This window comes from Drosophila biarmipes, chromosome 3L, assembly GCF_025231255.1.
Source record: "Drosophila biarmipes strain raj3 chromosome 3L, RU_DBia_V1.1, whole genome shotgun sequence".
Classification (NCBI taxonomy): domain Eukaryota; kingdom Metazoa; phylum Arthropoda; class Insecta; order Diptera; family Drosophilidae; genus Drosophila; species Drosophila biarmipes.
Window position 1 is genome coordinate 703,278 of NC_066613.1, and position 19,295 is coordinate 722,572.

The 19,295-nt window shown below is 34.7% G+C and overlaps 2 protein-coding genes across 21 annotated transcripts in view; one reads left to right on the forward strand and one right to left on the reverse strand.

The window, feature by feature from the left end:
- The window catches only part of LOC108035863 (acetylcholine receptor subunit alpha-like), a 604,633-nt gene that overhangs the window by 537,546 nt on the left and 47,792 nt on the right, over positions 1-19,295 (reverse strand). The gene's annotated exons all lie outside the window — the stretch shown is intronic.
- LOC108035864 (uncharacterized) lies at positions 6,812-9,972 on the forward strand. 5 transcript variants are annotated; one of them, XR_007763685.1, is made up of 4 exons: positions 6,812-6,835; positions 9,336-9,377; positions 9,437-9,692; positions 9,758-9,972. XR_007763685.1 is itself a non-coding variant. In XM_050886187.1 (3 exons), the coding sequence occupies exons 2-3, from the start codon at positions 9,495-9,497 to the stop codon at positions 9,938-9,940; spliced, it is 381 nt and encodes a 126-aa protein (XP_050742144.1). In that variant the 5' UTR covers positions 9,336-9,377; positions 9,437-9,494; the 3' UTR covers positions 9,941-9,972. The 5 variants fall into 5 exon arrangements, 1 of the variants encoding a protein (XP_050742144.1); XR_007763684.1 differs by lacking the exon at positions 6,812-6,835 and adding an exon at positions 7,087-7,162; XR_007763686.1 differs by lacking the exon at positions 6,812-6,835 and adding an exon at positions 7,260-7,379.

A 19,295-nucleotide genomic window follows, 5' to 3' on the forward strand; every position in this document is an offset into this window, starting at 1 on the left:
AATAAAACGATAGGATTCCCTCGGATAGCAAACACACTGATTATGATTTTAAACAAAACCGTCGAAAAAAAACTCTGATCCCCCTTAATAGCTATTTTTGGGGCTTTAATGGGAACCAATTAAGGATGAATTTAAATTCAATTTTAATTGTGAACACGGCGCTATTATTAATTATAGAACAGTTTTTTCTATATTAGTAAAAATTTATGACCCCCTAGGCTGGTTGTCTCCAGTAACCATAGTAAGAAAATTATTTATGCAGAGCAAAAATGGGATCAGAACATGTCAGATCCAGATGCCAACGAATGGAAAGCCTTTAAAGAGAACTTGACATCTCTTGGAGGTATTAGAATCCCCAGATGGGTTAAATCCCAGGAAGATATGCCAATACAAATTCATGGCCGTAGTATACGAGGTGTGTTCAAAAAGTAAGTTGACTTTGGTGGCTGAGGCATTATTGTGGTGTTGTTTTTGGACAAAAAATCTCTCACAAGCAAAGATTAGTGAGCAGGGAAATTATCGTGATGCAAAGCCATTGCTTCTCGAAAACGGCGCATAACTTCCAGATAATACTGTTTATTGACCGTACGACCATATGGTAAGAACTCCTGATGCACCACGCCATGGTAATCGAAGAATACAGTGATCAAAACTTTGACTTTTGATCGTATTTGGCGTGCTTTTTTCGCTCTTGGCTCACCTGTGCTCTTCCATTGTGACGATTGGGCTTTGGTTTCGATATTATAACCATATACCCATGATTCGTCTCCAGTTATGACCCTTTTGAGTAAATCTGGGTCGTCGTTGACGTCATCCCACAGCTCTTGAGCGATGCTCATGCGACGGTTATTTTGGTCAAAATTAAGCAATTTTGGAACAAACTACGCTGACACACGACTCATGCCCAAAACTTTTGAAAAAATTTCATGACACGAGCCAAGCGATATACATACATCATCGGCAACTTCTCTGATAGTGATTCGACGAAACAATTTTCTTTACTGGAAGAGTTTGTACCACTTGTAAACATTTTTTTTACTCAGAACAGTTTTACCGTATGCCACTGTCAACATTTTAATTGTTTCGGAGCACTTAATTTTATTTTTTACACAAAATTTGATGCAAGTCCTTTGATCCATATTTTAGCAAAAAATCGCTGAGCACGCAAAACAACTTGTTACCTTTACGCCTCTCACAACTTAACAAAAAAGGGGATTCAATTGAAAGTTGGTACAGATGTTAGGGAAGAGTGTACCAACATAACAAAACAAAAAAATCGATAGTCGAAAATATGTTGCCCGCGAAATTTGAAAAGTCACCTTATTTTTTGAACACACCTCGTATCTTATAATATTGGGAATTTAATTTCTTAAATTTTTAAGAATTTCGAATTTAATTAAATAAAAATCGGACGACTCTAACTTATAGATGTCAAAAAGATGGTCTTAAAAAAGAATGAAATCATTTTTTTTAAATTTAAAAATTTTACACGGCGTTACTAAAGTTGATTATTTCGTATAGCTGCAAAGGCATACAAATTTCGGCTTGCCGAAGTTTTTTGTTTTATTTTGATATTTTTTCACAATTTTTGTTGACGGATAAATCGACGTAAGGGTGTGTAGAACAGAAATTTTATCGTCAGCTTCCTCAGGATTTTTTGATCCCAAAGTTGATAATTTTTTATTGACGAATATTTACGAGTATACTTTCCACAAATATAGTCTGTGTTCCCTCTGTTTTTACCATCAAATTATTTATTTTAGTGGAAGAGTATAATGGACTTCAATTAAGACTGTTACGATTTTCTTTCTATTAACTAAAAATGTCAAGGCGAACGCTCAATGACAAGATCAGAGGCCTCACTCCAACGACCGACTGCTAGCTCTAATACTTCCCATAATAGGTGTTGAAACCGCGACTGCGCATCAACTCGCAAATAGCTGAAGTTTTGTAAGAATATTTAAAAGTGTAAGATGATATTTCTGAGTTAGAGAGACATCATGCATTTAATTTAAATACAGAATTATCTAAACGATTTAAACAGAATTCTATTCAATACACACAACTTACCTTTCCAGTTCATATAATCGAAACTCTTTGAATGAGATGGAGACACCATTCTCACGTACGTAATCACACCTTTCCCCGGATATGTTCTTCTATAATAATAACCTTAGATACTTTGAATGTGCGACTTTTTACACGTCCACCTTTCTCGCGTGACCATAAATTGCTTATCATGGGAAGGAGGATTTTCAAGTTCAAACTAATGTTTTCAATTTTCTTCTTATGTATTAACCTCCAAAAAAATTATGTAAATTATTTAAAACAGGAGATTAGGAAGATAAATGTGTGCTTCAAATGTTAAGACCAACTTTGCAAAAAACCAAACCAAAGACGTAATATTATCAATTATCAAATAGCCTCCACTAAGCTCAAGGCGGCTTATAATTTTTAATTAAACTGTCCGAACAACCATTGCGCGGCATCAATGTTTTGCGCGGCCTTTTCAGTTTTTATATGGAATTCGTATGATCGATTAATTTTCAATGGTTTTAAACTCTATAGCTGGCAAAAAATACTGAAAAAAATAAAATTTAAGAAAAAAAGTAAAATTAATTTTTTTGTAAAAATAATTTTAAAATAAAAATTTTTTTTTATAGCTCATGATAGTTTTGGTTGATTAGTAAAAACATCAAAGAGATATCTTTTAGCATTCCAAAGATATCGAATAATGACGGAGTGTCACTTTTTCAAAAAAGAGCCAAAAATACCTTAAATACATACATATAAATACATATAACTCCGGTAAAACTCAAAATTTCGAAAAAAACGTTTTATTGAAGATTTTGTTTTGTCGTTGTGAACTGGAAAAGCGACGAAAATCGGAAATTCGGAACAAGGGTGGCACGCTTCGCAGATTTTTACTCTATAAATATCTCACTATACCAACAAAAACACACATCTCTAACACTAAAATGGAAGGTAAATACAATTATTTACTTTTGCTTTTTCAGGAAAACTATCCGTATTTACGTGCTCTCGTTTTTGAAAAGTCTGATTCATTGTCCCATCCCACCCTAAAAGCTTTTTGCTTTTTGGTAGTTGCTTTGTTTTATCATAACGTAAAATAATATTTGACGCTTTCAAAACGGAAACAATTTTCTTTCCGTAAGTCGAAGACCCAATTATTGCGTTCTGCCTCGTGCGCAGAAAGCGAAAGGTGGTGTGGTAATTTTATATGAGAATAAAATATTAAGTGAATTCGGATTTACTAGTATGTATGTAAATTAATAGTAATATAACATTAAAAAAAATCAGACAAATTAATGCAAATGTTTCGGTTTATTGAGTTTTAATTTTATATTAAGAGCAATAAAACATGCGTACCTGTAATTTGAACTCGAAATAAAAAGTCAGAAGATTATTGTATAGCATATGATTTATTATATTATTTATCATTGATCTTATGGATTATATATATTTTTTTATATATTATATTTAGTGATTTCTCAACATACATATTTTTTTCCGGAACATACTCGTACACATGATTTCTACACTCACATATTGGTTGGATGGATATTGGAGGTTGTTGAGCTGGTAAATTATCTGAGATTCTCTTCTTTCACTAATGGGTCATAAACATGTCCTAAAATGGATCCAAGAAAGAGCTACCCGAGCATGCGCACCTGTTTATTACCTAACCGCAATAAAAAACATACATACAAGTTATTTAACCCGTGAAACGGTTCCACTTATGGAATTTATAAAAAAATTTTTTAATTCAATCTCAGCTATTGTGCTCTTATCTTCAGCGACATTGCCTTTGCCTTTGTTTAAGATTTGGGTTTTGCCATTTTTATTAACTATGAGTTTCGCGCTTGACCGTCCCGCTAAGATAAATAGGGAGGGACATTTCAGCTTGCACGAGTGAAGAACAAGTGGAGCTCTATACAGAAAATTGTATGGGATGTCCGCTTTTTCACAAGTGACAGTTCAAATGAAACAAGTTTGTTGTATGGCCTGTCACCTGCAAGTGACACGCCCAAAGTGAAAACACTTCGGAAATTCTAATTTTTATCAATAAGTTTTCAATTATAAAATCCCTTTCAAGACATGTCACCCAAGTTGTCCCAAGTCACTTCGGAAATGCGGAATATTTCAATAAAGGTTTCCCAAATATCCAAAATATTCAATTTAAAATACACACATATTTATTTACGTGTTAATTCATTTTATTTTAATTGTAATATTTAAGTTTTCTGTTGAATTACAGTAAATTTTATTAAATTTAGTTTTTTTTGGTTTGTCAATTAATTTTTAATGTTCATCATCGCTTTTCGTAAACATTTGTCCGGGTCCTCGGAATCCCTCGCCAACGCTCCTGAAAAAATAATATATTTTTTTCAAAAATATCACATTTTTTATTAAATCAAAATGTGTTGCAGCGCAAAATGTAAACAGCCTGCTTCTTCTCTTTTTATAACTCAAACAGAATGCACCAGGTATATTTCTTCTTTTGGTTTCTTGCTAAACATAACGGACAGACGCAAAAAAAACGACCTACCGAAAGTTTTTTCTCTGAGAGCTGAGGGTAGGAAGATTAAAAGACACAGAAAGAAAGGGGAAATCTTTGTTGCACGATCGCTTTTGTCCGCACTCTTCTACACTGTGCCAACTTCTTTGCTAACGTCGAAAAGTCCAAAAAATTTTTTGTCCTCTGACATGTCGTCTGACTACTGCGGAATCGAAGGATAATAAAAAAAGTAAAAGTGTCTTCAAGTAAAAGTAAAAAAAAGTAAAACATAAAAAAGTAAAACACACAAAAAATAAAAACTTAAATAAAATTAATGAATCCCAGGACTGACTATGTTAATTTAAGCACAAATTAAAAAAAAAAAATTAAGCACCGATCAGTGATAAGCTTTTTGCAGTGATTAAAAGCTAAATAAAAGCTGAATGTTACTACAGGGTTCTGTTTCACTAATACAATATACTCTTTTACTTAACGAGTAACGGGTGTAACAAATTATTTGGGAACCTAGCATTAAGATATTTTTGATTGTCGTCTAATACAAAAAGAAGGACCACACTTATTACCATTGTAAATTGATTTATGAATTATACTAATAAAAATCTATACTAATCTCCAATAGAGCCTTCGAGAAAAATCGCAAACGCCCATTTTCACAAATGTTATTTGGCATCACTTTAAGTCGGTATAATAAGACCCAACGAGATCTAAGATTTGGTCGGAGGCACTCGACTATACCATTTTACCTTGTACCCTACACGACACTTCAATACAACTTAATTGAAAAGTAATTGGAAAAAACTTTTTATACCCGTTACTCGTAAAGTAAAAGGGTATACTAGATTCGGCGGAAAGTATGTAACAGGTAGAAGAAAGCATTTCCGACCCCTTAAAGTATATATATTCTTGATCAGGCTATGAATCCCCATTCGATATAGCCGTGTCCGTCTGTCCGTATGAAAGCTGAGATCTAAGAGTGTAAACTATAAAAGCTAAAACAGTCAAAGTTGGCATGCAGATTCCTGGGCTTCCTGCGAAGCGCACGTTTGTTTCAGCGGGGTGCAACGCCCACTCTAACGCCCACAAACCGCAAAAAAAACTATACCGCCTAAGATAGAAACCAAATTGTAACTGAAATGTGTTTGTCACATCAATACCTTAAAACTTTCTGCTACCCACATAACATCAACTGAAATAACCGATAGGTGTGGCTCCCTCAAATATCGCTTTGCTGCTGCAGTCGATGATTTTTGGCCGATGTTTTGTGTCTTACTGATTTTTATCAATGTTTGACAAAACAAAAAAAGACTGGAGCGACCAGATGCCAATGCGAAGTTGCCAGCAACAACTTAAGAAAAGTACGAGAGAAGGTATTGATGTGTCTACTAGATGCAGTAGCACATACTATATCATTGAAGGTTTCTAGAAGCTTTAATATTTCGTAAACGATGTTGTGTAAGTGTCCGCAACGATCTTGATGTGCTAAATAGAACTGAATTACAGTTGCTTAATTAAATCATGCCAATGCTGCGACCCTTGAGGAAGCAACAAAAATAGTAGGCGCGGATTAGTATTACACAGACACTATGGTCATCACTATGGTCATCCCAATCGTAAAATTTTTAAAAACAAATTGTTTAAGGTTGATAAAATTACGCCTTATGCAAATTTATTAAGTACTTATTGTAGTGAGATAAGCGCCGGTTCAATAGAGCAGGTAAAATGTCATTATTAGTTTATTTCCTTAAATATTTTATTTCTTTTATTATTTTAATATACAAATATTTCATTTAAAATATATTTGTTCAGGTCCGACACTAACTCATTTATTTATTCCAAAACTTAGAAAACTGTATTTTAAAGACCCCCAAGTATCAAATCAAGTCTATGTAAAAACCGTTTGTTAATGACAACAATAGTGTTGGAACCCTGCAAGCAAAAAGGCAATAATTCTATCGCCTATCGTCCAGTAGTCACTTCTAAGTCACTTCTGGACGATAGTTACGCGATAGCACACATTTTACAAAAAAAAAATATACATATATCGCGTTGAAGTAACTTCTAAGTCACTTCTGAGCGATAGAAAGGCGATAGCGCACATTTTACAAAAACAAAAAGGACGCGATCGCGAAGAAGTAACTTCTGAGACACTTCTGGACGATAGTTAGACGGCAGCACACATTTTACAAAAACAAAATTATGGCCGGCAAAAGAAGATAGAAAGGAATTTGCAAAACATGGTGTTTGCTTTTGTAATTTTTTTTCTATTTTCTTGGCGTCCACACTGCTTCTCAGCAGGTACAGTGTTCGATTCAAAACAGAACAGTAAAGACTTTTTAACTTATCAATTATTTCTTTTTTATATATAATATTTAGAACAATAATTTGGTAAATTTTATAGATTAATATATGCTTAAAATTAAAAATAAGGTAAAATAATTTGTAAGCAAAGCTATTTTTAGGAATAATTTCCATCAACAATAATTGGTAGATTAAATAACTTTACATTACTCTCGCGTGGTAAAAGGAGCTCGCGACAATATGCCGTTACTTTTTCGGTTCTCCCTTTTGACCGACGCTATTATTTTCCGCCTAAGCGTCACTTTGTTTCGCGAGTTATCTGAGGTCAGTGCGAATTTGTATACAATTTGTGTGTTTTTTAAATTTGTGTGCTTACAAAATATTGCTTTGTTTGTTTATTTGCTTTGTGTTTTTAAATCAATTTTTAACATGCCCCTACTAACAAAGGCTGCCAAATTGCGTGCTAAGCGTGTTTACGAGCCTTAAGACTCCAAAACTGTTGTCAGCTCGTCTAAAAAAAATGTGTTTAAAAGCTTGTGAGGTACAAAGTGTGATAGTGTACATGTAGATGCTAATATACCTGACAAAGTAGATAATTGTAATATACCTGAAGGAGTAGATATTAATGTACCTGAAGATGTAGGTTTTATTGTGCCTGACGAAATGGAAACGGAATTTGAGAATATTTATAGTAGTTCTGACGAATACAGTGACTTTGATTTTAATAACCCTGAGACTTTTGCTGAACAGTTAAGGCGGTGGGCAATAAAAAACAACATTGCCAATAATGTATTAAATGAACTTTTAATAATATTGAGAAATAATAATATGAATGTCCCCAAAGATTCGCGAACCCTGAAGAAGACGTCGAAAGAAGTTGTAGGCCGAAATATGGGCGACGGCTTTTATACTCATTATGGCTTGTCTGACGCGCGTACAGATTTTTTAACAGTAAATGATTATGAATCAGAAATAAATAATATCGATGTAAATGTTGATGGCTTGCCTTTATGTAAAAGTTCTTCTAAAAACGTTTGGACCATATTGTGTAATGTTCCTGGGTATCCAGAAGTTTTGTTGATAGGTGTTTACGAGGGTTATTCAAAGCCGAAAAATGCTGACGAATACCTAAGTGAATTCATAAATGAAGTAAAGGAACTTTCAGAAACTGGGTTCCAGTACAAAAATAAAGAATACAGCGTGGGCATCAGATGCTTTATTATGGACGCTCCAGCCCTATCATTTGTTTTGGGAATAAAAGAATATTCAGGCTATTATTCTTGCACAAGGTGCCTTCAGAAGGGGGAAATGGTAAAAAATCGAGTTGTTTTTTTTAAAGTTGGAATGGACCCTTTTCGCGATAACACCTCATTTAGAAGCCGAAGTCAACCTGAACATCATAACAGAAAAGAGTTAACAATTTTAGAAAAACTTTCTATAGATATTGTTAAACAAGTTGGGTTAGACTATATGCATGTTGTTTGCCTTGGAGTAGTGAGGACTCTCCTTAAGTCATGGGTGAAAAAAAGGGAGAACAATATTATATATCATCCTGCAAAATTGGTGAGCTTTCAAACGAGCTGCAAAATTTAAAAAAATCTTGCCCATACGCATTTTTTTGTAAGTCCAGGGCATTGGACGAGCTCGATCGTTTCAAAGCAATAGAACTTAGGCAATTTTTATTGTATTATGGGCCTTTTGTTTTGAAACAAATAATATCCGAAGAGAGGTACGAACATTTTTTAAAATTATCTTTAGCGATACGTTTATTTTTAAATAACAATTGTTCTGCGGCAGAAATTAAAACTGCCCACAATCTTTTAATCTTTTAATAGTTTTTGTTATAGAAATATCCTCTTTATATGACCCCTGCTTCGTGACATGTAATTTTCATTACATGCTATATATTCACGAGGAAGCCAAATCCTTTGGGACAATAGAAACAATAAGCGCTTTTCGGTTTGAAAATGACCTGCAAATTATAAAAAAACAGGTTACAAAATCAAATAATGCTGCTGTCCAAATATATAAAAGACATGTTGAAAAGAGTTATATCCTCAAAAGAAAACAAACATGTTTTGAAGTAATATTTAGTCGACAACTTTCTGATGAGGAGGAATTGTATTCATTTGTAAAAACTGAAAGCTTTTACTTCTTAATTAAAATGCCCAACAATATTTGTTATGTCACTAATAATGTTGTCGTAATTAACAAAATTCAAAAGAAAGAAAATGTTCCATTTTTTGAAGGTAAAATTGTTAAGAACCTAACTCTACTTTTTATCGAGCCATATAATTCATCAAAAGCATTAAATCATATGAGATTTTAGATTTTTCGCGATTTTTCTTTTTGTATAGCAAAAAAAATGGAATTCAACACCGATGCAGGTAGTATAAATATTATCATTAAACTATTGATTTGATTTGATTTATAAATTTTGGGGCAAATAGTTTTTTAAGCTTAAACATAGTTTACAATAATCATTTTTATTTTTTAGGAAATTCTTTTCCCTCTCAATTCGACGCAATTTCTCCCTACAGTAAGTTCATATTAAAAGATATATTTTTTCCATTCTCAATATTATTGACAAATTTTCAGATTACCTCTTTGAAAGGATTTTGAAAGAGTTGAGAGACTTAGGGAAGAGAAAATTTTAATGCAATTGGAGGAAAGTAGGCGCAGGGAAGAAGGAACACAAAAACTTTTAAAAACGCTAACGGGCGAGGTTAGGCAACTTAAGTCCGTACCGGAGCCGTTAGCAAACAACCTCCAAGTGCTGCCTTACGAAACCCTGCCTGATTTTAAGGATTTTGACCAGAAATTCCTGAACGATGACGAAATCCGTAAAGAACTGGTAATTTACTTATATATCATGCCGTTTACGAATAACTGATACAAATTTGCTTCCTTTTTTTTTAGAAACCAAAACTAAAAATGGTTCGAGGGCAAGATGTTCCCTCTTTTACGAGATTGGCCATCAATGCCATTATTTCAAATAAACTGGCAGTGGATATAACGTGGCGAGGAACCCCAGACAAACCAAGCTTTCAAATATTCTCGACTTATGCGATCATTAAATTATTTTTTATTATTACTGAATAAAAACAAACGTTTTTTTTCTGTTCTTTTAGAAATGGCTTTTACTAAATTTCCAACTGCAACGGATCTGGATTTAAACAAAGTTATTCAGCAGCATTTCCTACATGCCAGAGACCGTGTATACAAAAGGCAAAAGCCCTTATAAAAAATAAAGCCAAATAATTTAAAAAGAAAATCAATATTTTTCATTTTTGGATTTTCCAATTGGGAAAAGTATCTTTTAGAAGCGTCTGTTATTACACTTCGGCGACTCTTCATTAAGTGTCTTTGGCAACACTTCCAGAAGTCACTTCGGCGATATCGCATTCGCATCGTGGAAGTCACTCCCGTCGGGAAGAAATGTGCCACTTCGTCGGCACTTATCGGAGTCACTTCGGCGACACTTCCAGAAGTCACTTCGGCGATATCGCATTCGGATCGCAGAAGTCACTCCCGTCGGTAAGAAATGTGCCACTTCGGCGGCACTTATCGGAGTCACTTCGGCGACACTTCCAGAAGTCACTTCGGCGATATCGCATTCGGAACGCGGAAGTCACTCCCGTCGGTAAGAAATGTGTCACTTCGGCGGCACTTCTCGGAGTCACTACCGGGACACTTTCAGAAGTCACTTCGGCGATATCGCATTCGGATCGCGGAAGTCACTCCCGTCGGGAAGAAATGTGCCACTTCGGCGACACTTCAGAAGTATCGCCGAATCACTCCTGGAAGTGTCGCCGAAGACACTTCAAGAAGAGTCGCCGAAGTGACTTTCCGAAGTCTTGCCGAAGTGGCACATTTCTTCCCGATGGGAGTGACTTCCGCGATCCGAACGCGATATCGCGGACGATAGTTTTCATCTTCTAAAAGTCACTTAGAAGTGTCTTCCGCGATAGAAAATGCTTTGCAGGGAATAAGCATGTTCAAATGTACAAAAGTCAAATACATTCATATTTGCAAAAATGTATGTCAACGAGAAGTAGACGCACATTCCGATGAACTAGAGGAAATTGCTAACAGTAACGGGACCATCGTGCTTCTTCTTCTCATCTTCTCATCGTTCCTTTGCTCTCTCGATATTCTCGTTCACTTCTATATTGACGTTGAGAGCGTCCGGTTCATACAATTTACATAAGTATGTATTATAATTTTTTCATTGCAAGGTTGCATGTTTAATATATCTATTTATTAACAAAACCATAGGTTATGAGCCCAAACACAATTGCAGTGAACAAAAAATATTGCTTTGATTGGTAAAATGTGAAAGCTCATAAAAGTGAACTATATGTGTATCTATGTATATGAATATGCGTATCTACATACGTACATATATGTACATACGTGCGGAGGGATCCATGAACAACAAGGAGCGATTCCTGAACTATAAAAAAGATTAAATTGGTTTTATGTATAACGGTGCGACGAATTTGCTGCAAAACATTTTTATATTTCCAGGAATAAGCTGCATATATATCACCAATTCGCCGTCATTTTTCTAGAACACACTTTTACGAATTCGCCGAGAAACCTTTCTTGATGAAATTCATGCAAAAGTGACCGATGAGATAAAATAGGCAGAGCGATGTGGAAGAAGTTTAATATTTGATTATTTAAGTTATGCGTTCTTATCTTACGCTAACAATAAAAAGCACTGCTAAGCAGATCTTGCAAAATTTATATGCAATTTACGAGTAAGAATACAAGTGTTAAAGTCTTGCAAGCAGTTAGTAAAAAGGAGTTGAAAGAAAAAAATTTAAAAATAATGCAGTGCATAAGCTCAGAAAGAATCCGTTAAACGGTGAAAGTTTATTTACGCTACAGCCAAAGAAGTGGTCAATGTTAACAGCTGCAGAAACCAAATTCCCTTGCAAAACGTTTAGAAGATGCAGAATGCAGGCCTGACCATCAAATTTAACCCTGGAGGTGTAAAAGTATCTAAAAATGGTAAATTTGACTTAAATCGAATATGTGAGTACAATGTACCTATTATATAATTTCAATTGAACAGTAAAATATTAACGTCATAAATTTCTAATAGTGCTGAGTATCGGTTGTGACGTAAAAGATTTAGTGTACCAAAATTTTTAAACCAATTAGTATTTTTGAAGATACTAATATTTAAAACGATATTGATTTAGCAATCTAGATTAAAGTTTCAAGAATTAAAAAATAAGTAAAATAAAATATATGATCAGTGCACAGTGTACAAATTACTGTATTACCTATTTAATAAGTTATAAGTCGGATGTGTTTTTCGTTTTCAAAAACTTTGTAGCAAAAAGCGAATCTCAATTCAATTTAAAAATTGTCAATTTACTATAAGCGGACAGCGCTGGCAGAAGGATTACTCATCGAGAGCAAATGAAAGTCTAGGAGATACTTCCGTTAAAGTTAGAAGGGAGTAAGATCGCTACTTCGAGACGTTTGAGACAGTACAAGTCTCCGAAAAAGGAGTGCTTTAGCTACGTCAGACGTTTGACCGTATTGTTAAGTAATCCTGCTGATCCTCAGGTGGGGTTAATTGATTATGGTCCCGACGGTTGTCTGGAAAGCTCAGTATTTAAATATTTTTAGTCTGGTTTGGTTCGAATCTTTATTCATTGATTTTGGAAAAAAATTATTTATTATTATTATTATTACGAAATTGCCAGCAATTGTAAAGTGCGGGTAATTTTTGTTTGTATTAAGCAATAGCTACAAAAGCCTTCTGCTTAAACTCGATGTGACATTTGACTTAAATATAGATGTATATGCATATGTGTACTTAATCTAGGTTTGTATGTACATTCGAATTAAATTTAAATGTTATTATAGAGGTTAATGGATTTCAGAAATTGGATTGTTGTGGATATATTCATGGTGTCTACTATTTCTTCTAAAGATTGTTGGAGGAATTTATGTCTTTGCTCAATATATCTGGGGCATTCAAGGAATATGTGAGATAGGGTGAGGTTTTGGCTACATTGTTGGCATGTGGGGGGAGGTGTTTTGTCAAATAGGTGGCAGTGAGTCAGTTTAGTGTGTCCAATTCAGAGTCTCATAAATTTAATGGTGTCTAATCGGGAGGTAGTTATTATGTTTTTTTGTGTTGATTAGTTTGTAGTGAACAGACGTGTTGTTCCAAATTAGGTCGTTTTGGGCTTTCATGTGGTTACTAATGTATTTAAGAGTATCGTGTATGTTGTAATTTTGTTCTGATATTAGTGGCAGTGAGGTTGCTTGCTTAGCAGCTTTGTCTGCGAGCTCGTTGCCTATTATGCCGCAGTGTCCTGGGACCCATATCAGTGGGTATTTGTATTTGTATTTTGACATTATTTTTCTAATTTCTAATATATAGTACGTTGAGTTATTTGGGTTTTCCAGTGCTGTAAGGGCTGAGAGTGAGTCAGTGCAAATAGCAAATTTTCCTTTTTGCCTTTCCGCATATCTGCATGCGTGGAGAATGGCTGCTACTTCAGCGGTGAAAATGGATGAATAGGGAGGAAGTATTTTCTGAGTTATCACCTGTTGTGAGGAGGTTACGCTGTAAGCAACTCCCTTGTCGGATTTGGAACCGTCTGTGTATAAGAATGTGTGCTTTTTGAGAGTATATTTTATTTCTAGGAAGTTTTTATTGTAGACTATTGGTGGTGTATTTGGCTTTAATAAGGTGTGTAAGGATTTGTTTATTTTCGAAAAGTTGAAGGACCAAGTTGGCGTGGTTTCTTTTTTATTAGTTATGGGGGCAGGTTGAAGTTGTAGTGCTTTGCAGTGGTCGATAGTGTCTTTTATTGCTGATGTCAGTTTTGGGATTCGTTTTGTTTTCGAAATTTTTTTTATAATTTGTTCTAGGGGTGTTTTTTTGCGGTGGATATCATTTTAAAGTTTTTTAATGTAGCATGTTTAATTCTTTGTTCTATAGGTTTTATATTAGATTCGTATAGAAGGTTGTTTATTGGTGAGGAGCGAAAGGCCCCGAAGGCTATTCTAATAGCTGAATGGTACATTGTTTTTATTTTGTTAAGTTTTGATTTGTGTGCTTTTCCGTATAGAAATAACCCATAATCAATTTTTGACATGATAATTGAGTGTATTATATAGATAATAGTTTTAATGTGGCAGTTGAAACTAGTGCTAGATAGACATTTTATAATATTTAGTCTTTTAGAAATTTGTGTTGTTAGTCGATCTATGTGAGCATCCCATTTATAATTATTGGTTATGGTAATACCAAGTATTTTTAGAGACTTTACATTTTTTAAGTTAAAGGTACTAATCAATTTAAAGTTGCATTTTTTTTTTCGACAAATGTGTAGAAATTTAGATTTGGGTATAGAAAGACTGGCTCCAGAGTATTTACACCATTCTTGAATGTCAGTAAGCAGTGGGTTTACGTTTATTGTTTTGTCTGTTCTTTTGTGCCTATTAGCAAAAAATATAAATCGATGTTGTGTGAAATATCGCCATAAATTCATCGACGATTTCTATCCATTCCGTTATCTTTCTTTAATTCAATTCAAAAAAGCCTTCTAAATTTCTTATTGAGATTTTTAGGTAAATTAAATAAAAACAAACTGGAACATTAAAAATAAATGCTTTCATAGTTTTATTGTTTTTAAATATACAGAACCTATATTAATTCATGTTTGTCACTGAATTAGTAATTAAATAATATAATAATGCTGTCTTAGCATTATTTTTAATTTTATTGATAAATAATAGTATTACAATAAGTGTTTGTTAAGCTTTTTTTTGTCGCCACTTTGCAAAAACAAAATGTTTAAATAAAATATATGTTTTTTAATACCTTCCTATACTTTTAGATGGTTTTCGCACCCAAGGGTGCTCAACATATCCAGCACCCAACAAATCACTTGGTAGTGCCGCTCAGCGTCACCTACTGGTTATGAGAATTGCTGATCAACATGTTATATTCAATGTAACCGGTTGACTCAACGTATCACTAACCCGACGGCGCACTGACCCACCAAAAGGTCAGCACATTGTTGCAGTATCAGTCAAGTCAGTAAACTTCCAAGTTTTCCAAGGAGTATATAAGCTTTACTTAAGCTTAACTTAAGAATAAATCAGTTATCTACGAACACCGATGTGATCATTTACCAACAAGGGATCATAACCCAAGGACCCCTTCCAACCAAAAGCTGAACCTCTAACTGGTGGAAAATAAGCTCCACAGGATACTCCGCTTAATCCAGCTTCACAGGATACCACAACTGATCCAGCTCCACAGGATATGCAGTTTACTCCAGCTTCACAGGATACACAGCAGCTTGATCTAGCTTCGTAGGATACGCAGCTTACTCCAGCTTCACAGGGTACACAGCAGCTTGATCTAGCTTCGTAGGATACGCAGCTTACTCCATCTTCACAGGATACGCAGCTTACTCCAGTTTCACAGGATACCGTAGTTCATCCAGTTTCACAAGACTGACACACACACGAGTGTCAACTTCATTCATTGAGGTAACAAGGCACACAAGAATCGAGTTACACAATCGACATCTAGACAACCGAAATGACCTTCAAGGACAGATCCAGCAGCTCATAAAAAACTATGGCGATGATTCTGCCGAACGACGCCACCGCGGCGGTAAGCTAAACCAATTGATCGATCAGCAGCAGTTTTGTGACCTAGATGAAGAAGTCCAGCAAGCAGCATTACTACCTGGAGATGAGTACGCCCAAGACTCTCAGCATTAAAGGAGCTGGGAGAAAAATGTGAACAAGTATTCAAAGAAAATATGGCGTCAGCATGCGGACCTCAAAAGGTACATCAAATGACGGTGACATTCGCAGGTACGGTTTAATAGTTTTGTTAATAAATAAGTATAAACAATTAAGTACTAAATAGGTAATCTTCCGATGAACAAATAATAATGCACACGTTGATTGTATGAGCCGCACGCTCTCAACGCAAGAATAGAAGTAAAAGAGAATATCGAGATTTTTAAAACGTAGATCAACGAAAAACAAGCTTTTGGAATTTACTTAATTTGTGATAAGGGGCTTTAGATAAAATCGTCAGAGTGATGTATTTTACACTGATTTCAGTAAGGCGTTTAATTCTGTAAATCACCAGATTCTTTTTCGGAAATTGGATCTTGTTGGGTTTCCAGGTGATCTTCTTATGTGGATCTTAAGTTATTTGAATGATAGGACTCAGAGATTTTTTTAAAAACTCTTTTCATATTTTTTCATATATAATCTGAGTTACTTTCGGAGTACCACAAGGTAGTCATCTGGGCCGCTCCTGTTCACATTATTTATAAATGATCTTCCTCTAGTCTGAACGAAGTCACGTGCACTTTTTTACAATATGTATATGATCTCAGTGAATTTCAAACTTGGTACATCGATAATGAATTTAATTTAAATGGTTAAAGTGTAAGCTAATGACCTTTTTTAGTGTCAGCCCTCCATATTCATCTTATACCTTGAGTGGCTGTGAGTTAGATAGGAAACCGCATGCTAATGATCTTGGATCCTAAACTTAAATTTTGTGATTACATTACTACCACAGTGTACAAAGCCAGGAGCGTGCTTGCATTTATCATAAGGTGGGCGAAGAAATTCGATGATCCCTATGTTACGAAAACTTTGTTTATTTCATTAGTCCGACCAATTCTTGAGTATTGCGTTCTTGTGTGAGGAGGAGACGACTCCAACAGAACACCAGGCGAACTTCTTGTCTTTGCTAAATACACCTCTATCCTTGTGGACCTGACAGGTTTTTTTCAAACCTAAACAGGCCTTCTTGGTTTATCAATGCGCTTCAAAGACTTAAAAACCTTAAATCTAACCCTTTTAAAAAGTATACAAAATCAGATAGACCAGCAGATATTTCGAAATATGTGGTCATTGCTATTTAATGTATCTAAAGCGAAGTAAATATGAATTTTGTAACGATCAGAAACAATTTTACAACTTTGTTAATGCCAAGCGTAAGTCATCGGCATTGCCTTCATCGGTACGTCTAAACTCAATGAAGGTATCGACGGATGCTGAAAATGCTGATTTATTTGCTGAGTTTTTCCAAACTACTTATAGTTCGACAGTTCGGTCAAATTCTAACTACCCTAAACCCTTAAATAGGGCAAATTGTATTTTTCCCCTGTAATCACCGAAAGCTCTCTCTTAATAGATTTAGCAACTTCAGCGCTAACTTATTTTTCCGGTCCAGATGGACTATTTGGATGTGTGCTTAAGTTTTGTGCGTCAACCATTTGTAAACCGATTTTTAAACTTTTGAATTTGTCTCTTTTATCATCAGTTTTTCCTTCTATCTGGAACGACTCTTTTATTATTCCACTCCATAAAAAGGGTGCGAAGGCAGATGGCCAAAAATATAGAAGTATTTCTAAATTTTCAGCAATTCCCAAGGCACTTGAACGTATCATCACTTCTTATTTGCAACATTTATGTTCCTCTCTTATATCATCGTTTCAGCATGGTTTTGTTAAGCGAAGATTGACCACCACCAACCTTCTTGAATTGTCATCTATTGTACTAAATGGATTTAAGAAAAAAAAAATGCAGACTGAATGCTGTTTCAAAATGGATCTACGTGACATCTGAAGTGCCTCAGGGTAGTCATTTGGGACTTTTGCTGTTTATTTCCCTCTTCCCTCAATCATAACACATTCTCATGTACTAATGTATGCTGATGATTTTAGGCTTTGTTTATCATATGATATATAGCGTCGGGATTTAAATTACAGTCAGATATTGATCGTTTTCATGGATGGTGTGTGTAAAACCTTTTAAATTTAAACTACCTTAAATGCAATGTTATGACTTCTAATAGGTTACTCCTACGTTTATCAGTTACTTTCTTTAAAATGCGCCACTTGACCGAATATATTCAGTAAACGATTTTGGTGTTCTTCTGGACCCTAAACTTAAATTAGACTGCCACATATGTAGTGTCCATTGTCAACAAAGCCATTAGTGTTCTTGGGTTTATAAAGCGTTGGTTAAAAGAATTTGATAACCCTTATACGACCAAATTATTATTTACCACCCATGTCCGTCATATTTGGAATATTGTTAGTCGGTTTGGAGTCCACAATATCAAGAGCATATCAAAAAATATCTTACATTTCCTCTTGTTTGAACTAGGATTAAAACGTAAGGCTACCTTCCTACCAGAGTAGATTACAATTGCCCAATTTACCTACACTTATAAATTTGTATACAAAATCTTATTAGAAGTGATATTGATACTGCAGAACTTATAAACCGCCTAACATTCAACGTTCCTGTTAGACGAATACGAAATTCTTATCCTCTAAATTTGCCACGATGAACATCAAATTTTTGTCTGCATGAGCCCTTTCGCGTTCTATGTAATAACTATAACAACCTTTATCATTTAATTTGGATTTCATCTTCTATTTAACATTAACATTTTTACTGTTTATACTATACACCAAAGATATTACATTTTCATATTATTTTCCCATGAAATTTCCGATCGTTCGTATGGCAGCTATATGATATAGTCGTCCGATTTTGATGAAATTTATTTCGAACATCAGAACTAATTAGAAAATGTTATTTCCAAGCTAAGAAGGTTAAAAAACACCAAAGATACATAATTTCCGACTAATTTTCCGATCGTTTCTATGGCAGCTATATGAAATAGTTGTCCGATATTGATACAATTTAATTTAAGACCAATAAAAAAAATGTTATTTCCAAGCGCAGGAGTTTATTTGTTAAAAAACACTGCAGATATAATTATACCCTTGCAGATGGTATAATAATTTCAGTAAGAAGATTGCAACGGAGTGAAGGAGACGTTTCCGCCCCATAAAGTACATTCTTGATCACCGTCACTAGACGAGTCGATCTAGCCATGTCCGTCTGTCCGTCCATCTGTCCGTCCGTTGGTCCGTCCATCCGTTTCTACGCAAACTACTCTCTCAGTTTTAAATCTATCGGCCTGAAAATTTTCCAAAAGTCTTCATTCTATTGCAGGTAGTATATAAGTCGCAGCCAGCCGGATCGGACAACTAGAAAAAAATTATATCTTCGGTGTTTTTATACACTTGCAGAAGGTATAATAATTTCAGTCAGAAGTTTGCAACGCAGTGCAGGAGACGTTTCCGACCCCATAAAGTATATATATTCTTAATCAGCGTCACAAGACGAGTCGATCTAGCCATGTCCGTCTGTCCGTCCGTCCGTTTCTACGTAAACTAGTCTCTCAGTTTTCAGTTTAGTTTCAGTTTAGTTTTCCCAAAAGTCTTCTTTCTATTGCAGGTTGTATATAAGTCGGAACCAGCCGGATTGGACAACTATATCTTAAAGCTCCCATAGGATCTATGGGGAAAAAAAATTAAAAAAATATATATATCTTTGGTGCATTTAACATATACCT

Bases quoted from the DNA above. Each gene is read 5' to 3' on its own strand.
- LOC108035864 (XM_050886187.1), top strand. From the start codon at position 9,495: ATGCAATTGGAGGAAAGTAGGCGCAGGGAAGAAGGAACACAAAAACTT. The intron at 9,693-9,757 runs GTAATTTACTTA...CTTTTTTTTTAG, and splicing joins ACGAAATCCGTAAAGAACTG to AAACCAAAACTAAAAATGGT.